This window comes from Schistocerca piceifrons, chromosome 7, assembly GCF_021461385.2.
Source record: "Schistocerca piceifrons isolate TAMUIC-IGC-003096 chromosome 7, iqSchPice1.1, whole genome shotgun sequence".
NCBI classification, from domain to species: Eukaryota; Metazoa; Arthropoda; class Insecta; order Orthoptera; family Acrididae; genus Schistocerca; species Schistocerca piceifrons.
In genome coordinates this window covers 321,464,915-321,485,119 of record NC_060144.1, presented here as the reverse complement: position 1 = coordinate 321,485,119, position 20,205 = coordinate 321,464,915, and the positions used below count along the sequence as shown (strand labels likewise).

The window sequence follows — 20,205 nt, the reverse complement described above, 5'->3', positions numbered from 1 at the left end:
GAAGAGCTGGTAGGGTCGATAGTTAGCGCGGTCATGGCCGCTGTGCCAACCAGGAGGAGAGCCGTGGCGGCTTCCCCATCGCCATGGTCTGCCGATCTTGAACGTATGCGTCAGTCTGTGAGACGGGCGAGGAGGTACTACCAGCGAAGTGCCGTCTGGCAAGAAAAACAGTTCTGGCTGCAGCAGTACAGGGAAGAAAGAGAACGATTCCACAATGAATTAAAACAAGTAAGAATGAAAAGTTGGGAGAGGTATGTTCTGAGCCAGCTAGCCACAGATCCTTGGCGAATACCATACAAACTGGTTAGGGAAAAAATCAGTCCCCTGCGGTTCTCTCGACAATCAGAGACGGAGACAGAATGACAGAGTCGTGGCAGGAAACTGCTGAAGTTCTCCTGCGCACTCTGTTGCCAGATGATGAGGTAAATGAGGAGGATGACCTCCAACAACAAATTCGCAGGGAGGATCTAAATGAATACACCAACAACACCATGGTGTACCCCTTCTCAGAGGAAGAAGTGGCAGCACAAATCAAAACACTAAAAAAGGGCAAAGCACCGGGGCCAGACGGCATAATCGCGGAGGTGGTGCAGTTCCTTGCCCCCCCCCCCCCCCCAGTTAGTGGCGTCTCTCACATGACTGTTCAATGAGTGTCTAAGAACAGGGAGATTCCCTAAAATCTGGAATAGGGCCAACGTAATAATCATTAAAAAAGGGAAGGATAAGGACCCCACAGAACCCAAATCCTACAGGCCAATCTGTCTCCTGGACAATCTAGGAAAACTGTTGGAGAAGTTACTGGCTGACAGACTGACAGCGCATAGGATACTGCGTGGGATGAGCGACAGGCAGTTTGGCTTTGGGCCGGGGCGATCGGCGTCTGACGCAATTGCCCTGGCAGCTGAGGTCTGCAGCTCAACCCCGCACAAGTATGTGGTAGGCATCATGGTAGACATCAGTGGCGCCTTCGACAACCTGTGATGGCCCTCGCTCTTCTCCCGCTTGCGTGAGAAGGAGTGCCCAGGGCCCCTCTATGGCTGTCTGAGGAGCTATTGCATGGACAGGGAGGTATGGCTATCGTCACCTAGCGGAATAACAACTAAAACCATCACGAAGGGATGTCCCCAGGGATCAGTTCTGGGGCCACTCTTTTGGGATATAAACATAGAACCCCTCCTAGAGAAATTACAACTAAGTGAGGACGTGCTAGACGTGATAGCTTATGCTCACGACCTCCTCCTGCTGGTAGGCGACCGCAGGCGAGAGGAACTCGAGCCTAAGGTAGAGCAAGCTATGATAGTGCTTCAGAAATGGTGCCAAGAAGCAAAGATGAAAGTTGCACCACACAAATCCACATATTTATTAATGAAAGGCAGTCTCGTCAGAAATCCAACCGTCAGAATAGAGGGAACTCCAGTTCTTCGGCGTAGAGAGGCTAGATATCTAGGAGTCACAATAGACGAAAAATGGAATTATAATACTCATATAGAAAACATTACGCAGAGAGCATTAGAAGTTCTAAATAATCTTATCAGTACAGGCCATAGAAGATTCCACCTACCTCCCAACTTGATCAAACTTTATCACAACAGTATCCTAACATCCTTAGTAGGATATGCGAGTGGGGTTTGGGCACACAGGCTCACGAGGGTGGTGCCCGCAATGACCGTAAGATGGGTGCAGCGGAACATGCTGTTGCGTTCAGTCGGGGCATACCGAACAACACCTGGGGGGGCCTTACTGACAATAATAGGATTATGTCCCTTAGACATAAAAATTAGAGAACAGGGAGCGTGGTACTGGGTCTCCAAAGGAAAGATAGATAAGACCAAGGAAATCATGGGGGTACAAGTTGGCGATAGATATGCAATAAAGAGAAGGGGCGAAGAGTTATGGCAACAGCAATGGGAAACTGAGGAAACGGGAAGAAGGGTATTCCAGCTACTACCGAACATCAGAGAAAGGCTTCAAATGAGCCACTTTGAGCCGAGCAGAGGACTGCTGCATTTTCTTACAGGTCATGGGCCATATCCGACATATCTACACTCCTGGAAATTGAAATAAGAACACCGTGAATTCATTGTCCCAGGAAGGGGAAACTTTATTGACACATTCCTGGGGTCAGATACATCACATGATCACACTGACAGAACCACAGGCACATAGACACAGGCAACAGAGCATGCACAATGTCGGCACTAGTACAGTGTATATCCACCTTTCGCAACAATGCAGGCTGCTATTCTCCCATGGAGACGATCGTAGAGATGCTGGATGTAGTCCTGTGGAACGGCTTGCCATGCCATTTCCACCTGGCGCCTCAGTTGGACCAGCGTTCGTGCTGGACGTGCAGACCGCGTGAGACGACGCTTCATCCAGTCCCAAACATGCTCAATGGGGGACAGATCCGGAGATCTTGCTGGCCAGGGTAGTTGACTTACACCTTCTAGAGCACGTTGGGTGGCACGGGATACATGCGGACGTGCATTGTCCTGTTGGAACAGCAAGTTCCCTTGCCGGTCTAGGAATGGTAGAACGATGGGTTCGATGACGGTTTGGATGTACCGTGCACTATTCAGTGTCCCCTCGACGATCACCAGTGGTGTACGGCCAGTGTAGAAGATCGCTCGCCACACCATGATGCCGGGTGTTGGCCCTGTGTGCTTCGGTCGTATGCAGTCTTGATTGTGGCGCTCACGTGCACGGCGCCAAACACGCATTCGACCATCATTGGCACCAAGACAGAAGCGACTCTCATCGCTGAAGACGACACGTCTCCATTCGTCCCTCCATTCACGCCTGTCGCGACACCACTGGAGGCGGGCTGCACGATGTTGGGGCGTGAGCGGAAGACGGCCTAACGGTGTGCGGGACCGTAGCCCAGCTTCATGGAGACGGTTGCGAATGGTCCTCGCCGATACCCCAGGAGCAACAGTGTCCCTGATTTGCTGGGAAGTGGCGGTGCGGTCCCCTACGGCACTGCGTAGGATCCTACGGTCTTGGCGTGCATCCGTGCGTCGCTGCGGTCCGGTCCCAGGTCGACGGGCACGTGCACCTTCCGCCGACCACTGGCGACAACATCGATGTACTGTGGAGACCTCACGCCCCACGTGTTGAGCAATTCGGCGGTACGTCCACCCGGCCTCCCGCATGCCCACTATACACCCTCGCTCAAAGTCCGTCAACTGCACATACGGTTCACGTCCACGCTGTCGCGGCATGCTACCAGTGTTAAAGACTGCGATGGAGCTCCGTATGCCACGGCAAACTGGCTGACACTGACGGCGGCGGTGCACAAATGCTGCGCAGCTAGCGCCATTCGACGGCCAACACCGCGGTTCCTGGTGTGTCCGCTGTGCCGTGCGTGTGATCATTGCTTGTACAGCCCTCTCGCAGTGTCCGGAGCAAGTATGGTGGGTCTGACAAACCGGTGTCAATGTGTTCTTTTTTCCATTTCCAGGAGTGTATGTCGATTTGGAAAACGGGCGACACCAGCGTGCGATTGTGGTGCTCCGGATGGAACACCCGAACATGTCGTCTATGACTGCACATTATATGACGATGTGGCGCTCGAACTTAGGAATCAATTACCAAACAGGGACACATACACACTACTGCGACCTGCCGAGACCTTCAATGTCCTCAACAATTTAGCAAATGAAATATCCCAAAAGATCTTGAGGGATTTTATTAGTAACCAACACGGTTAGAAATCAAAAAATATAACCCGATGAAGACTCAGGTGCACCTGCAATTTCCGCCGAGCGCGGTACTGGCCGGTTGCTTCACAACTGGAATCCGCCGCGCTACCGGATCAGGGGAGCAGGAGCACCATTCCCGGACTTGACATATGCACTAAGATTTGATAGGAAGTAGTTACACTAGAATTAACGTAAAATTAGAATACTAACATCACTAACATAGGTAGGAACTGCAGCGATTCCAAAAGTAGTTGGCCAGCCCAGTGCCAGGGGCACGCTCACTGGGATTAGCTCAGTGAGTAGGCCGTTTTAGTAGGTTTGTATTTAGTCTGGCACACCTGTAACGCTGCAGAACAGCTAGATTTAGAATAACTAGAGTAGTCAAGTAGTTAGATTAACCCTGTCCATAGTAAGTGCCATTAATTAAGTAGTATAAGCTGCTTGTTGTTCAAGTATAATAATTGGACCCACTAATTACATAAGGTGGTGGGTTTTGTGTGTATCATACAATATTTTGTGTTTATAAATAATTTGTATCACAATACCTTCTTTTTTTGTTTTTTTATAATGTTGTTGTATCAATAAAGTTTTTTTTTTTTTTAAAAAAAAACGTGAAGCATCAATATATTCTCAAAGCACAAAGGCATTAAACTAGTAGACATTAACAAATATACAATGTATACAAAACTTACGTTTTGATGTTTTCTCACACATGGAGCAGTTCAACAATCGCTGCTTTTGTCTGTCCGAGATTTCTTGAAACTTAAATGTTCTGGAGTGCGCACAGTTTACCGAAGCGTTTTGCTTGGTGATTTACATGGTTTTTGACACTAAATAGCCGGCCGGTGTGGCCGAGCGGTTCTAGGCGCTTCAGTCTGGAACCGCACGACCACTACGGTCGCAGGTCCGAATCCTGCCTCGGGCATGGATGTGTGTGATGTCCTTAGGTTAGTTAGGTTTAACTAGTTCTATGTTCTAGGGGACTAATGACCTCAGAAGTTGAGTCCCATAGTGCTCAGAACCATTTGAACCATTTTTTAAAGGCCCCAAACTGTACACAAGAGCTTAATTTACGGTCGTGCTGCCGTCCAAAGCTATCAGAGCACGTTTAATGCGAATTCAGCCTCACGACATCTTTAGATAGGGGTTGGAACTTCCGATAATGTCAGCAGAGTCTGTCGTCGAGCCCGAAAGTGACGAACATTAGGGTAGAAGATCGTAGGCACCTTTCAACCAAATTTCAAACTTATGTTTCGCAATGGGAGACAATTACGGGTTTCCGAAAAAGTCATTCTTTCAAGGCGCGTAGTACTACATGGACAATATGGATAGATTTCTATTAGGTGTGTCTTAGGGTGTGAAACAATGCGGCATACCACAAGTTTGTGGTAATGTTCCTGACTTACTTTTAATATAATTTTTTTTTTTTTTTTTTTTTTTTACAATGTAATTTGCATTTATGGCTGGTGTTTCAGGAGAAAGTGAAGCTAGCGCGTCTGGCCTTCGCTCCGGTTGTCGAACCAGACGTGGAGGATGCTTTTGTGAGAGAGCACCCCATCACTGTACTGAAAGAGGGTCGCTTCAACAAGGTGCCGGTCCTCACTGGAGTCGACTCGGGCGAGGGCGTTCTCTTCATAATCGGTAAGTCTGCTGTCGGATACGCTTTGTAGAGGTGTCGGAGTCAGACCATTGACTTAGAATCCTGAATCCTGGCCGGTAAGCGTTCTACAAGCTTTTCTGCAATTTTTGGTTGGTCATAGACACTACTGATTCCATCAACAATGTCCATTCAGGTGAAATAGAACCTCACACCTCAGGTTTTTCGAAATCACAAGGAACATCTGACATATCAGTAATTATCAACGACACATGAATAAACATTAACGACAGAATAATTTGCTGAGGTATAAAATTTAATAGTTGATTAAAACCATGTGTCGACGTATTAATTTTCGGGTAATAATTTTAAGGTGATGACTTGTTTGTAATTACTAATATCGTTGTGTCTCTGAACTTCATACAATATTTACTTCCCAATTAGAAGTTACAATGGCAACACAGAGCACCATAAAAACGTAAGAAACTTCAGCACCAACAACGAAATTATAGGTTAATGATTTTGCTTTCACATTCCTATGGAATAAATTCCACTGAATACCTGTATCTAATACTAATCTGTATTGGAAATGAGATAAATGTCGAGATGGGAATACGATTAGTGATGGAAAAAATAGCTTTTGGGAAGAAATATGTAATATCAGCCTCAGGCCCAAACAGTTTTCAATGCTGATGGCGACTGGTAACATTGTGGTCTTTAACAATTATGAAAAGATCTTTCTAATAGAAGTCATAAAATTTCTGTAAATATGGGCTTTCTCTAATTTTGACGTTTTTATGTTACAACTGGCAAATATCTTTCCTTCATTCTGAGTGTTCGCTTTCATGAAGTACCAATTTTTTTCTTCATATATGTTTGTAAGCATAATCATTAACTGGCTGGTTGTATGACACCTTTTGAACACATTAAACACAAGCTTGAATACGAATGCTGTCATCGGGGGACATCTTACTGGAATAATGTGGAATTCTAGGGAACTGCATGGATACTAAGATAAAAAAATTGTGACAAAAAGAAACCAATGGTGAAATTTTTATGTTACATTACATTATAATACACTACCTTAATACTTGTTCCATAGATCATGAATATGACACTTCGTAATTATTTGGAATGTGTCACTTTGACACAAGTTTCCTTTACACAATATAATTATTATTTCTTTTTCACTTACTACTGCACATCTAAAAATTCATCTATTGTCATTCAGAAATTCTTTTAATTCGTTTTTAATTGTTGGTTAGCTATCTGTCAGACTTTTAATGCTATTTGGCAAATGACCAAAGATTTTTTTGGCAGCGTACTTCACCCCTTCCTGTGCCAAAGTCAGATTCACCCCAGAGTAGTGAAGATAATCCTTTTTTCTAGTGCTGTAGCTATGCACTTGGCTGTTATTTTTGAACTGGGATGGGTTAGTAATAATAAATTTACTAAGTGAATATACACACATAAAAGAAAGTTTTTCATCGCCTCGGTTCCGAGAGTTCCAGAACCTGTACAGAAAATTGGAATAGAGATCAACATAAACATCATTTCCGCCATTTTTATTGCTCATGGAAACCACACATTGCGTGTTGTACCACCATACAGACAAACCTTCACAGGCGGTGGTCCACATTGCTGTACACACCAATACCTTTAATACCCAGTAGCACATCCTCTTGCATTGATGCATGTCAATATTTGTCGTGACATACTATCCACAAGTTCATCAAAGCACTGTTGGTCCAGATTGTCCCACTCCTCAATGAAGATTCGGCATAGATCCCTAAGAGTGGTTGGGGGGTCGCGTCGTCCATAAACAGCCCTTTTCAATCTATCCCAGGCATGTTTGGAGGACATGCTGGCCACTCTAGTTGAGCGATGTCGTTATCCTGAAGGAAGTCATTCACAAGATGTGCACGGTGTGGGGGGGGGGGGGGGGGGGCGAACTGGCGTCCATGAAGACGAATGCCTCACCAATATGCTGCCGATATGGTTGTACTATCGGTCGGTGGATGGCATTTACATATCGTACAGCCTTTAAAGCGCCTTCCGTGACCACCAGCGACGTACGTCGGCCCCACATAATGCCACCCCAAAACAGAGGGAACCTCCACCTTGCTGGACTCGCTGGACAGTGTGTCAGCCTGACCGGGTTGCCTTCAAACACGTCTCCGACGATTGTCTGGTTGACACTCATCGGTGAAGACAACGTGATGCCAATCCTGAGCGGTCCATTTGGCATGTTGTTGGCCCATCTGTATCGCGCTTCATGGCGTCGTGGTTGCAAAGATAGACCTCTCCATGGACGTCGGGAGTGATGTTGAGCATCATGCAGCCTATTGCGCACAGTTTGAGTTGTAACAAGACTTACTGTGGCTGCACGAAAGGCATTATTCAACATAGTGACGTTGCTGTCAGGGTTCCTCCAGCCATAATCCGTAGGTAGCGGTCATCCACTGCATTAGTAGCCCTAGGGCGGCCTGAACAAGACATGTCATCGACAGTTCCTGTCTCTCTGTATCTCCTCCATGCCTGAACACCATCGCTTCGGTTCATTTCGAGACGCCTGGACACTTCCCTTGTTGAGAGCCATCCTGGCCCAAAGTAAGAATGCGGACGCGATCGAACAGCGGTATTGACCGTCTAGGCATGGTTGAATTACAGGCAACACGAGCCATGTACCTCCTTCCTGGTGGAATGACTCTAACTGATCGGCTGTCGGACCCCCTCCGTCTAATAGGTGCTGCTCAAGCATGGTTGTTTACATCTTTGGGTAGGTTTAGTGACCTCTCTGAACAGTCAAAGGGACTGTGTCTGTGATACAGTATCCACAGTCAATGTTTACCTTCAGAAGTTCTGGGAACCGGGATGATGCAAAACTTTTTTTGATGTGTGTATGAATTGTAGAGGTACTGCGAATATTCCAAGTTACTTAGATAAATGTCTGCAAGATGATCTTCGGTGGGATCCAGCTGTTAATCTGATTACACGCTTTTATGCAACGAATACTTTTTCTATTAATGATGAATTATCCCAAAGTATGATGCCATATGAAATCAGCGAATGAAAATAGGCATAGTAGGCTAATTTACTGATGTGTTTATCACCAAAATTTGCAGTAACCCTAACAGCATAAGTAGCTAAACTGAACCGTTTCAGTAGATCAGCAATATGTTTTCACAATGCAATTTCTCATCAATGTACACACCAAGAAATTTTGTATATTCTGCCTTAGCAACAGACTTCTGTTCATAGTCTGCATTTATCAGTGGTGATATGGCATTTGTAGAGAATTATATATACTGTGTTTTCTCAAAATTTTGTGAGAGTCCATATGCAGAGAACAATTTCATAATTTTCTGAAAGACGATATTTACGATTTCCCAAGCTGTTTCTTGTTTGTTGGGTGTGATAACTATACTTGTATCATCAGCAAAAACAACTAGCTTTGTGTCCTCATGAATATTGCGTGGCAAGTGATTAATGTATATTAAGGATAATAAGGGACCCAAGACTGAATCCTGATACCTCCCAAGTTAGTTGTTGATTTTTGCAGATTACCTGTACTGTTAACTTCAACCTTCTGCGTTCTTCCAGTTAATTATGAAGTAAACCATTTGTGCACTGTCACAATGCTTAAGCTTATCTAGAAGAATTCATGATTCATACAGTCAAATGCCTTTGAGAAATCGCATAATATTCCAGTGGTTGCTGTTCAGTTATTTAAAGCATTTAATATTTGACCAGTGAAAAAATATATATAACTTATTCTATTGAAAAGCTTTTCTGAAAATAACACTGAAATTTTGTTAGTACTTCATTTTTACAGAAATATATTACGCTACTCTTGAATACATTACTTTTTCAAGAATTTTGGATAAAGCTGTCAGAACTGAAATATGGCCATAGTTGTTAGCACCAACCTATCCACTTTTTAATGCAACGGTAACAGTAGCGTTTTACAATTCATTTGAAGAAATGCCTTATTTTGGTGAGCTACTATATATATATATATATATATATATATATATATATATATATGTGTGTGTGTGTGTGTGTGTGTGTGTGTGTGTGTGTGTGTGTGTGTGTGTGTGTGGCTGAGAATCCTACTCATCTGTTGTGAACAAGCTTTTAGTACTCTGTTAGAAATGCCATCAATTCCGTGTGAGCTTTTACTTTTGAGTGAATTTATTATTTTCCTAATTTCAGTAGATGAGGTGAGTTGAATTTCAATTTTAACAAATTGCATAGTTATGCCTCTTCCATATATTTCCTTGCATTTTCTAATTAATAGCTGTATCCTTTTTTTGTTAACAATCTCTTCATTGAGTTTGAGAAAAATACAGTTTTCCTGTGCTCTCAGTTGTCTGTTTCCCTTTTAACAGTATTCCAAATTGTTTTAATTTTATTATCAGATATGCTAATCTCAGATGTAATGCATATAATTCTGGACTTTTAATAACTTTTCTTAATACAGTGCAGTAGTTTCTATAATGTTTCAATATTCTGGATCATTACTCCTCATAGCTATAAGCTACATTGCCCTTTTCTATTTACAAATATTTTCATCCCTTTAGTAAGTCATGGTTTTTTAGATGGTTTCATACAATTATATTTCACTGCCTTATTAGGGAAATTGTTTTCAAATATACTAGAAACGTATCATGAAGTAGGTTAAATTTTAAATTAGCACCAGGTTCGCTGTACACCTCATCCCATTCTGTCACAAGCTTTCCCTAAAATTTTCAATTGTTATATTGTTAATTGAGCGCACTATTTTGGAGGACTGTTTTGTGTTACTGTGTGGAGTTATGTCATATACTGTAACAAGCTCTTCATCGTGATCAGACAGACCATTCTTAACAGAAAAAGTATTTATTCGATTAAATTTATCTTGATCTATAAAAACATTGTCTATCACTGCGGTGCTTTCCTGTACCATCCAAGTAGAAAAATCAGTAACTGACGTCAAATTGAAAGGACCAAATAATACTTCAGTGTCAATATTTCTATCGAACTCTTTCAGAAAATCTACATTCAAATCCCCACAAACAATCAGTTTCTTCCTTACGTCTGACAGATAGCACAACAAATAATCAAAGTTTTTCAAAAACAGCTGAAAATTTCCCAATGGGGACCTATACATGGATACAGTTATAAAATTACCAGTATTTAATTTAAGATCACACGCATGTACTTCTATATGTTACCCTACACACAATCTTTTACTTTCTACATTTTTCACACTATACCAGATTTTAACATATATGCCAACCCCCTCTTCTTTCCATAGTGTCTCTACTTACATGTGCTGGAAGCATATACCCACCTACATTTACCTTTTCCGTACCTGTGATTATATGATGTTCAGACAGCCCCTTCGTTTCTAAATCTCCTAAATAAACAAGAGGAGCACCTACTTCATTTTTTAATCCCCTGATATTCTGATGAAATATACTAACATTATTTTTCATTGTGATTTTACGAGAATCTTGTGACATACCAATATTATTTTTCACTGTTCTTTTATGAGAATCTTGTGATGTTCTAACATCTCAGATACCCTCATGCCTGAACTTCTCATTAAGCTTAATTTCATTCAAAGTTGAATCATTGGACAGTGAGTTTCAGTGTCCCACCCTTCAAAATTTTGCCATCATCCCATCCAGTTTTACGAATTATTCTGTTTTTGTACAATTGCCTGAGTCGACCTCTTTAGTTGCTTCCAGAGGTCGAGCTACGTATCATAGCAGCTTGAGTGGGACATACCACCTGTCGAACACGCCAAGCAAATAGTAAGAAACAAATTTATAAGTAACAATGGATTTTAGTACATGTGAAGCTACTCTGAAAATTTACATCTACATCAATACACCACCGGGCAGTTCAAGGTGTCTGGCGCAAGATACATTGTGTTCTCCTGTTAATTCTCTCCTTCCCCGTTGAAGTCTCAAATGGTGCGGTAGGAGATCAAATTCTTATAAGCTTCCGTGTAATCTCGAATCTCTCTCATTTTGCCTTCGTGTTCTTTTCGGTAGATGCACGTAGGAAGAGGCAACATATTGTTTGACTCCTCTAGGATCGTACACTGTTTGAATTCCAACAATAAACCTAACCGTAACGCACAATGTCTCCCTTGTAGCATCTGCTGCTGCAATTGGATGAAAATCTCACTGATGTTTTTGCGATTATTAAACGAATCTGTGACGAAACACAATATTCATCTTTGGATAGCCTCTATTTTCACTATTAATCCTAAAAACGCGTTTCGTAAGCGATCTTCTTCGTTGGTGGACTGCATATACCGAAGATTGTCCGAAGGAATTTCAGTCTGTCATTTGCCTTTCCTAAGATGAGTTTTATGTGGTGGTTCCACTTCAAGGCACTCCATACGCATACTCGCCCCTATTTAATTGTCGTGCATGTTTCAAGAGGTTGCTCGGCAATCCTGTAATGGTACAATAACGTCTCTTTCCGCCTATTTATATACCACATGGCAGATTTGTTTATGTTGAGGGTCGAGTGAAAATGCCGGCACGAAGTGTCGACTCTCAGCTGGTCTTCTTGCATTTCGATATAATTTCCTGGTGCTGCTACATCTCTGTATACAACAGTGTCCTCCGAGAAGAAACACCTGAAATTTACGACGTTTTCCAGTAGGTTATTGTATACAATGATGTCCAAAATTAAAGCAACAAACGGAAAGTTTGCAAGGTTGCTTTTATTTGGTCACAAACCGATATAAACAGGTAATAGCAAAACGGAAACACTGTAAAGAATACAGAACAGACAAAAATGTTCTTCGTTTTTTTTCCATCTTAAGGGATTTGCACACACATTACGACAACTGGTTCATGTGCTCAGTATGGGGTGTGACTACCTCTTGCAGCAATGCACAGACCAGACAATGACAGGCCATGCTGTGAATGATGACACCAGTCTCGTGTTGAGGCAATAACGCCCATTCTTTCTGTAGAAACTGCTCACAATCTTGGAGAGTGGTTGGTGACTTGATGCAAGCCATGTTCCTAGTGAATTCCAGGCACGCTACTCGTCTATGGGATTCAAATCGGGAGAGCGAGCAGGCGACGCCATGTATGCAACATCTTCCGTTTCCAAGAAAAATCAACCACCTGTGCTATATGAGGTCGAGCATTATGGTCCACCAGTAAGAAGTCTGGGCCCACAGCACCTCGCAACAACCGTAAACGAGATCCCAAGATCTCGTCACGATACCTGAGAGCAGTTAAACCTTGCCGATTCACCTGTACACTTTCGTGAAGAGGGGTTCTAGAGTTAACTATTACACTATTAGGGATCCTCCACGATACCAATCTCCTTCCACAATATTTGGGTTCCGAAATCGTGTTCCACATTCCCTCTATGTGCGAATCCCTCGCGAATCACTTTCCAGTCCACTGTTAGAGTGTCCAAGTGACATGTTGATGATTCCATTCTAGACGTACTCTACTGTGAAGACGCGTAAGAGGTACACATACAACAGGTCTCTGACAATAAAGGCTGTTCTGCTGAAGCCTTCTGCAAACCCGTTTACCTTGACACAACACGTCCAGTAGATGCTGCGAGGTCATGTGCCAGGTGCCGTGCAGTATTAAGTCGGTACTGTCCTGCCCTTACAACAAAAATACGGTCATCTCTTCTGAAGTCACACGTGGTCGCCCTGCCTTGGTCTTCGGGATACAGTTTCGGTCTCTATAAACTGTCGCCACATCCGAGGAACAAAGAACGATTCACATTAAGACATGAGGCCAAATCAGTTTGCGACTGTCCTGCTTCCTTTCTTTGTATGGCCTTCCACTGCAGAGAGTCTGGTAGGAATCTTCTCTGAGCCATCCTGCACCACCTGTGACTTTGTACACAGCGATTGTGGATATCGGGCTACCCGGCAACACTACCTAGTTTCGTAGGTGCCCTGACAACATCGTTGGCACGGTTGTCCGTTGACTGGAATGCCATCTTCCGCGCAGAACACCATCGAACGGACATCTGGTTGACAGTTCGTATGATTACATCGTGAATTAGACATAAGGCGGGGAAACAGCTTTAATTTTGGAATACAGTGTATATTATGAACAGAAATGGTATTGCAATATTCTCTTGAGACACGGGAGAAGTTTTAAGTCCAGAGATTTATGCTCGTTAAGAATTACATACTGAGTTCTAGTTGCTGGGAATTCCTCAATCCAATCACAAACATGAAGTAATATTTTATACGCTGATATTTTGTTCATTAAGCGATAGTACGGAAATGTATCGAGTGTCTGTGTCAATAAACACGACATCATCTGGGCGCTGGTATATACTGCCTTTAGGGTCTCGTGGAAGAACATAGAGAACTAGGTTAAACACGTTCATGATGCGGAATCCATACAATTATCATTAGAGATAAAGTTGGTGACAAAGTTATACATACTTAAAACAGTACTGAGATTAAATTTTGTGTAGGCTGTTCCTTCTTAGAATGGTTGAGATCGCGAAGCAACCCTTCTGTCCTTCCTTCCGTCACTTCCCTTCATCCCTTACCCAGATCACATGATTTCGTGATGTACTTCTGTTTGTCCACTCTAAACTGTAATTTCTAATTTTCCTTCAGAGGAGGTCGCTACTATATCGTGTTCTGCGAATATTTTTGTTAATAACGCTCTGTTGACCTTTCCAACATCCCAACGCCACTACCACTACACCACCAGGTGACGTGTAACAATACGTAGTACGAGGGCAGTTCAATAAGTAATGCAACACATTTTTTTTCTGAAACAGGGGTTGTTTTATTCAGCATTGAAATACAACAGGTTATTCCCCAATCTTTTAGCTACACAACACTATTTTTCAACGTAATCTCCATTCAATGCTACGGCCTTACGCCGCCTTGAAATGAGGGCCTGTATGCCTGCACGGTACCATTCCACTGGTCGATGTCGGAGCCAACGTCGTACTGCATCAATAACTTCTTCATCATCCGCGTAGTGCCTCCCACGGATTGCGTCCTTCATTGGGCCAAACATATGGAAATCCGACGGTGCGAGATCGGGGCTGTAGGGTGCATGAGGAAGAACAGTCCACTGAAGTTTTGTGAGCTCCTTCGGGTGCGAAGACTTGTGTGAGGTCTTGCGTTGTCATGAAGAAGGAGAAGTTCGTTCAGATTTTTGTGCCTACGAACACGCTGAAGTCGTTTCTTCAATTTCTGAAGAGTAGCACAATACACTTCAGAGTTGATCGTTTGACCATGGGGAAGGACATCGAACAGAATAATCCCTTCAGCGTCCCAGAAGACTGTAACCATGACTTTACCGGCTGAGGGTATGGCTTTAAACTTTTTCTTGGTAGGGGAGTGGGTGTGGCGCCACTCCATTGATTGCCGTTTTGTTTCAGGTTCGAAGTGATGAACCCATGTTTCATCGCCTGTAACAATCTTTGACAAGAAATTGTCACCCTCAGCCACATGACGAGCAAGCAATTCCGCACAGATGGTTCTCCTTTGCTCTTTATGGTGTTTGGTTAGACAACGAGGGACCCAGCGGGAACAAACCTTTGAATATCCCAACTGGTGAACAATTGTGACAGCACTACCAACAGAGATGTCAAGTTGAGCACTGAGTTGTTTGATGGTGATCCGTCGATCATCTCGAACGAGTGTGTTCGCACGCTCCGCCATTCCAGGAGTCACAGCTGTGCACGGCCAGCCCGCACGCGGGAGATCAGACAGACTTGCTTGACCTTGCGTCGATGATGACACACGCTTTGCCCAACGACTCACCGTGCTTTTGCCCACTGCCAGATCACCGTAGACATTCTGCAAGCGCCTGTGAATATCTAAGATGCCCTGGTTTTCCGCCAAAAGAAACTCGATCACTGCCCGTTGTTTGCAACGCACATCCGTTACAGACGCCATTTTAACAGCTCCGTACAGCGCTGCCACCTGTCGGAGGTCAATGAAACTATACGAGACGAAGCGGGAATGTTTGAAAATATCCCTCAAGAAATTTCCGGTTTTTTCAACCAAAATTGGCCGAGAAAAAAAATGTGTTGCATTACTTATTGAACTGCCCTCGTATTTCTAATGGCAGTACGCAGTCAGTTGGCCGCCGGGCTAGCCGCGCGGTCTGACACACTGCTACTCTAGCGGGAAGGCGTGCCGGTCCCCGGCACGAATCCGCCCGACGGATTAGTGTCGAGGTCCGGTGTGCCGGCCAGCCTGTGGATGGTTTTTAAGGCGGTTTTCTTTCTGCCTCGGTGAATGTGGGCTGGTCCCCCTTATTCCGCCTCAGTTACACTATGTCGGCGATTGCTGCGCAACCACTGTCTCCACGTACACGTACACCATAATTCCTCAAACATGCAAACATTTGGGATTGCACATGTCTGGTATGAGACATTCCCATGGAGGGGGGAGGGGGGGCACTGGCGGCCGAAACGCACAATAACCCTGGATTCGGCGTGGGGCGGCGGTGGGGTGAGTGGACTGCTGTAGCCTGTTCTGGGGTTGTGAACCACTGAGGTTCTATGGCGGGCGAAGCCTCTCTGTCGTTCTAGGTACACGGTTCAACCCCTAATACACCCAATCAGTAGAGCAGCAATATCAAGACTGAAATTATGTGACATCATATTCTTTGTGAAGTCTTCTTTTGTCTGGTAAGCAAACTGTTATGACACTATGTTAATTGTAATGTTGTTCAGATGTTGTGTTTGCACTTTTATGACAATTGGTGATGCTTTTGCCAGATATTCTGAGCAGAGACTATGCCCGAAACGCATAAATGAAAAATTCTCACTCTGCAGCGGAGTGTGCACAGATATGAAACTTCCTAGTAAATTAAAACTCGAACTCGGGACCTTTGACTTTTGCGGACAAAATTTGTTTTCTCCTCAAAACTGTATTTGACAAAATAGCATTACAGAAATATATCACAGTAACATATGAACAAAATAATCAGTTAATGAATTGTTATGCGCATTGTAACGTTCTCACACTCGAGTGTTACGTGTGGATAGGTAAAAGTTCCGAATTCGAGTCTAGTCCGGCACACAGTTTTAGCCTGCCAGGAAGTCCACATCAGCGCACATTCCGCTGCAGAATGAAAATTAATTCTGGAAACATTTCCCAGACTATGGCTAAGCGACGTCTCCATAACATCCTTTCTTCCTGGAGTGCTAGTCCTGCAAGTTTCACAAGAGACCTTTTATGCAGTTTTGAAAGTTGGAGATGAGGTATTGGTGGAAGTAAAGCTATGAGGACAGATCGTGCATCGTGCTTGGGTAGTTGAGTTTGTAGAGCTCTTACTTCCGAAAGACAAAGGTCCCGTGTTCGAGACTCGGTCTAGCATACAGTTTTAATCTGGCTGGAAATTTCAAGAGAATTGTGTACACTTATTTTCAGCGGTCAAAAATCAGTGGAAAAGGCATGTTCAGTATTCACATAATGGTCACAGGCGTCCAGTGCGACTTTTTGTTAGAACTTAAACTAGATTTGATTCAAATTATTCAGGGCGTTTTAGAGTTATGACTGTACGTCATCAGTTTTTGACCTCTTCTAACAAATAGGAGCCCTTGGGGAAGGAAGGGCTTAACGTCTCGTCGGCATCGAGGTTATTAGAGACAGAGCAGAAGCTCGGATTGCGTCAAGGGTGGGGAAGGAAATCGGCCGTGCACTTTCAAAGGAGCCATCCCTGCATTTGCCTGGAGCGACTTAGGGAAATTACGGAAACCCTATATCAGGATGGCGGGACACGGGTGTGAACCGTCGTCCTGCCGAATGCGAGTCCAGTGTGCTAGCCACTGCGCCATTTCGTTCGGTAGAGGGTCCATTGGGTGTCGTCCCCTTACGATAATGGTGTTCTAATACTGTGTCGTATACATACCATGTTAGGTTGAATTTAATCCAGAGCGGTACCGGAACACAAATCCATAAACTCTCTCTCTCTCTCTCCCGCCTCTCCTCGCCTCGCCTCGACCGCGTCACGTCGCAATTTTCAATTCTGGGCGCGTAGTGAGTACGTAGAGTACCCCACGAAGTGTGAAGTGGTACTGAGGGGCTCCATCTCATTTCGTGCAGCCTACATAACGTAATTGCATGTGCTTCCTTCTTCATGAGAATGTTCGGCCGCACACTGCTGGTGGAACAACGACACTTCTCCAGCGTTTCACCACGCACCATACAGCCCGGACATGGCTCCCTCTGATATTCGCCTCTGCTCACATGAACCGCTGTCTGTGAGGACATCATTTTGGAAAACACAGTGAACTGCAGACCAGAGCACGAAATTGACGGAAAGCACTGGTGGCTGCGTTCTATGACGAAAGTACCACGCTACGACAAATGTCTAACCCAGGCCGGCGACTAGTTAGAGAAGCAGTTGGAAGGTTGTAGCTAGACGTGGCAAATAAAACATTTTTGGTTTTAACTGTGATTCCCACTTCGCGACCGATCGGAGGGGAAAAAAGCAGTCGTACTTTCACTCTCTCTAAAATACTTTAGATAAAGCCAAATGTCTGAGAATTTCTGTGCAGAAACGAAGCTGCATGTGAATGTTAAAATAAATAAATAAATAAAATAAAATACAACGTATTGAACTTCCTCCCAATTATTTTGGTTATAAAGCTAATATAGGGTGTTTCAAAAATGACCGGTATATTTGAAACGGCAATAAAAACTAAACGAGCAGCGATAGAAATACACCGTTTGTTGCAATATGCTTGGGACAACAGTACATTTTCAGGCAGACAAACTTTCGAAATTACAGTAGTTACAATTTTTAACAACAGATGACGCTGCGGTCTGGGAAACTCTATAGTACGATATTTTCCACATATCCACCATGCGCAGCAATAATATGGCGTAGTCTCTGAATGAAATTACCCGAAACCTTTGACAACGTGTCTGGCGTAATGGCTTCACATGCAGATGAGATGTACTGCTTCAGCTGTTCAATTGTTTCTGGATTCTGGCGGTACACCTGGTTTTCAAGTGTCCCCACAGAAAGAAGTCACAGGGGTTCATGTCTGGCGAATAGGGAGGCCAATCCACGCCGCCTCCTGTATGTTTCGGATAGCCGAAAGCAATCACACGATCATCGAAATATTCATTCAGGAAATAGAAGACGTCAGCCGTGCGATGTGGCCGGGCACCATCTTGCATAAACCACGAGGTGTTCGCAGTGTCGTCTAAGGCAGTTTGTACCGCCACAAATTCACGAAGAATGTCCAGATAGCGTGATGCAGTAATCGTTTCGGATCTGAAAAATGGGCCAATGATTCCTTTGGAAGAAATGGCGGCCCAGACCAGTACTTTTTGAGGATGCAGGGACGATGGGAATGCAACATGGGGCTTTTCGGTTCCCCATATGCACCAGTTCTGTTTATGGACGAAGCCGTCCAGGTAAAAATAAGCTTCGTCAGTAAACCAAATGCTGCCCACATGCATATCGCCGTCATCAATCCTGTGCACTATATCGTTAGCGAATGTCTCTCGTGCAGCAATGGTAGCGGCGCTGAGGGGTTGCCGCGTTTGAATTTTGTATGGATAGAGGTGTAAACTCTGGCGCATGAGACGATACGTGGACGTTGGCGTCATTTGGACCGCAGCTGCAACACGGCGAACGAAAACACGAGGCCGCTGTTGGATCACCTGCTGCACTAGCTGCGCGTTGCCCTCTGTGGTTGTCGTACGCGGTCGCCCTACCTTTCCAGCACGTTCATCCGTCACGTTCCCAGTCCGTTGAAATTTTTCAAACAGATCCTTTATTGTATCGCTTTTCGGTCCTTTGGTTACATTAAACCTCCATTGAAAACTTCGTCTTGTTGCAACAACACTGTGTTCTAGGCGGTGGAATTCCAACACCAGAAAAATCCTCTGTTATAAGGAATAAACCATGTTGTCTACAGCACACTTGCACGTTGTGAACAGCACACGCTTACAGCAGAAAGACGACGTACAGAATGGCGCACCCACAGACTGCGTTGTCTTCTATATCTTCCACATCACTTGCAGCGCCATCTGTTGTTGAAAATTGTAACTACTGTAATTTCGAAAGTTTGTCTGCCTGAAAATGTACTGTTGTCCCAGGCATATTGCAACAAACGGTGTATTTCTATTGCTGCTCGTTTAGTTTTTATTGCCGTTTCAAATATACCGGTCATTTTTGAAACACCCTGTATGAACAGTGTACTGTATCTGTCCTCTGCTCTGCAGGTGACGGCTACCTGACAGACCCCAAAGTCCTGAGAACGTTCAACGAGAATTTCGAGGTCGCCACGGCGCCGGACATCCATCTGCCAACGGAGGAGGAGCGGATAAACGCCACGCGGAAGCTCCACGACTTCTACTTTGGGGAAGGAGACATCACGCTAGACGATGCGCAGTCGCTTGTCGACGTGAGCAAACTCCAGCGAATCTTTTCTGCTCTTTGTTGCACATCTTCTGTGGGACCTTGGTCTTCATTTCTTTCATACTAGACACTGATGGCAGTTTCTACTCTTATTATCTTATTATACTCTTATTATCTTATTGTATTAAATACAGGCTCCCAGGTAGATGCCAATTTTCCTTGACTTCCGGAAGGCGTTCGATACAGTTCCGCATTGTCACCTGATAAAGTAAGAGCCTACGGAATATCAGACCAGCTGTGTGGCTAGATTAAACAGTTTTTAGTAAACAGAACACAGCATGTTGTTCTCAATGGAGAGACGTCTACAGACGTTAAAGTAACCTCTGGCGTGCCACAGGGGAGTGTTATGGGACTATTGCTTTTCACAATATATATAAATGACCTAGGAGATAGTGTCGGAAGTTCCATGTGGCTTTTCGCAGATGATGCTGTAGTATACAGAGAAGTTGCAGCATTAGAAAATTGCAGCGAAATGCAGGAAGATCTGCAGCGGATA

At 44.2% G+C, this 20,205-nt stretch overlaps 1 protein-coding gene across 1 annotated transcript in view; it reads left to right on the top strand.

The window, feature by feature from the left end:
- LOC124805187 (acetylcholinesterase-like) overlaps positions 1-20,205 on the top strand; it is a 116,318-nt gene that overhangs the window by 69,050 nt on the left and 27,063 nt on the right. The window contains exons 6-7 of the mRNA XM_047265680.1: positions 5,177-5,342; positions 19,514-19,695. Coding sequence (XP_047121636.1) covers positions 5,177-5,342; positions 19,514-19,695 — 348 coding nt within the window. The remainder of the gene's footprint in view (positions 1-5,176; positions 5,343-19,513; positions 19,696-20,205) is intronic.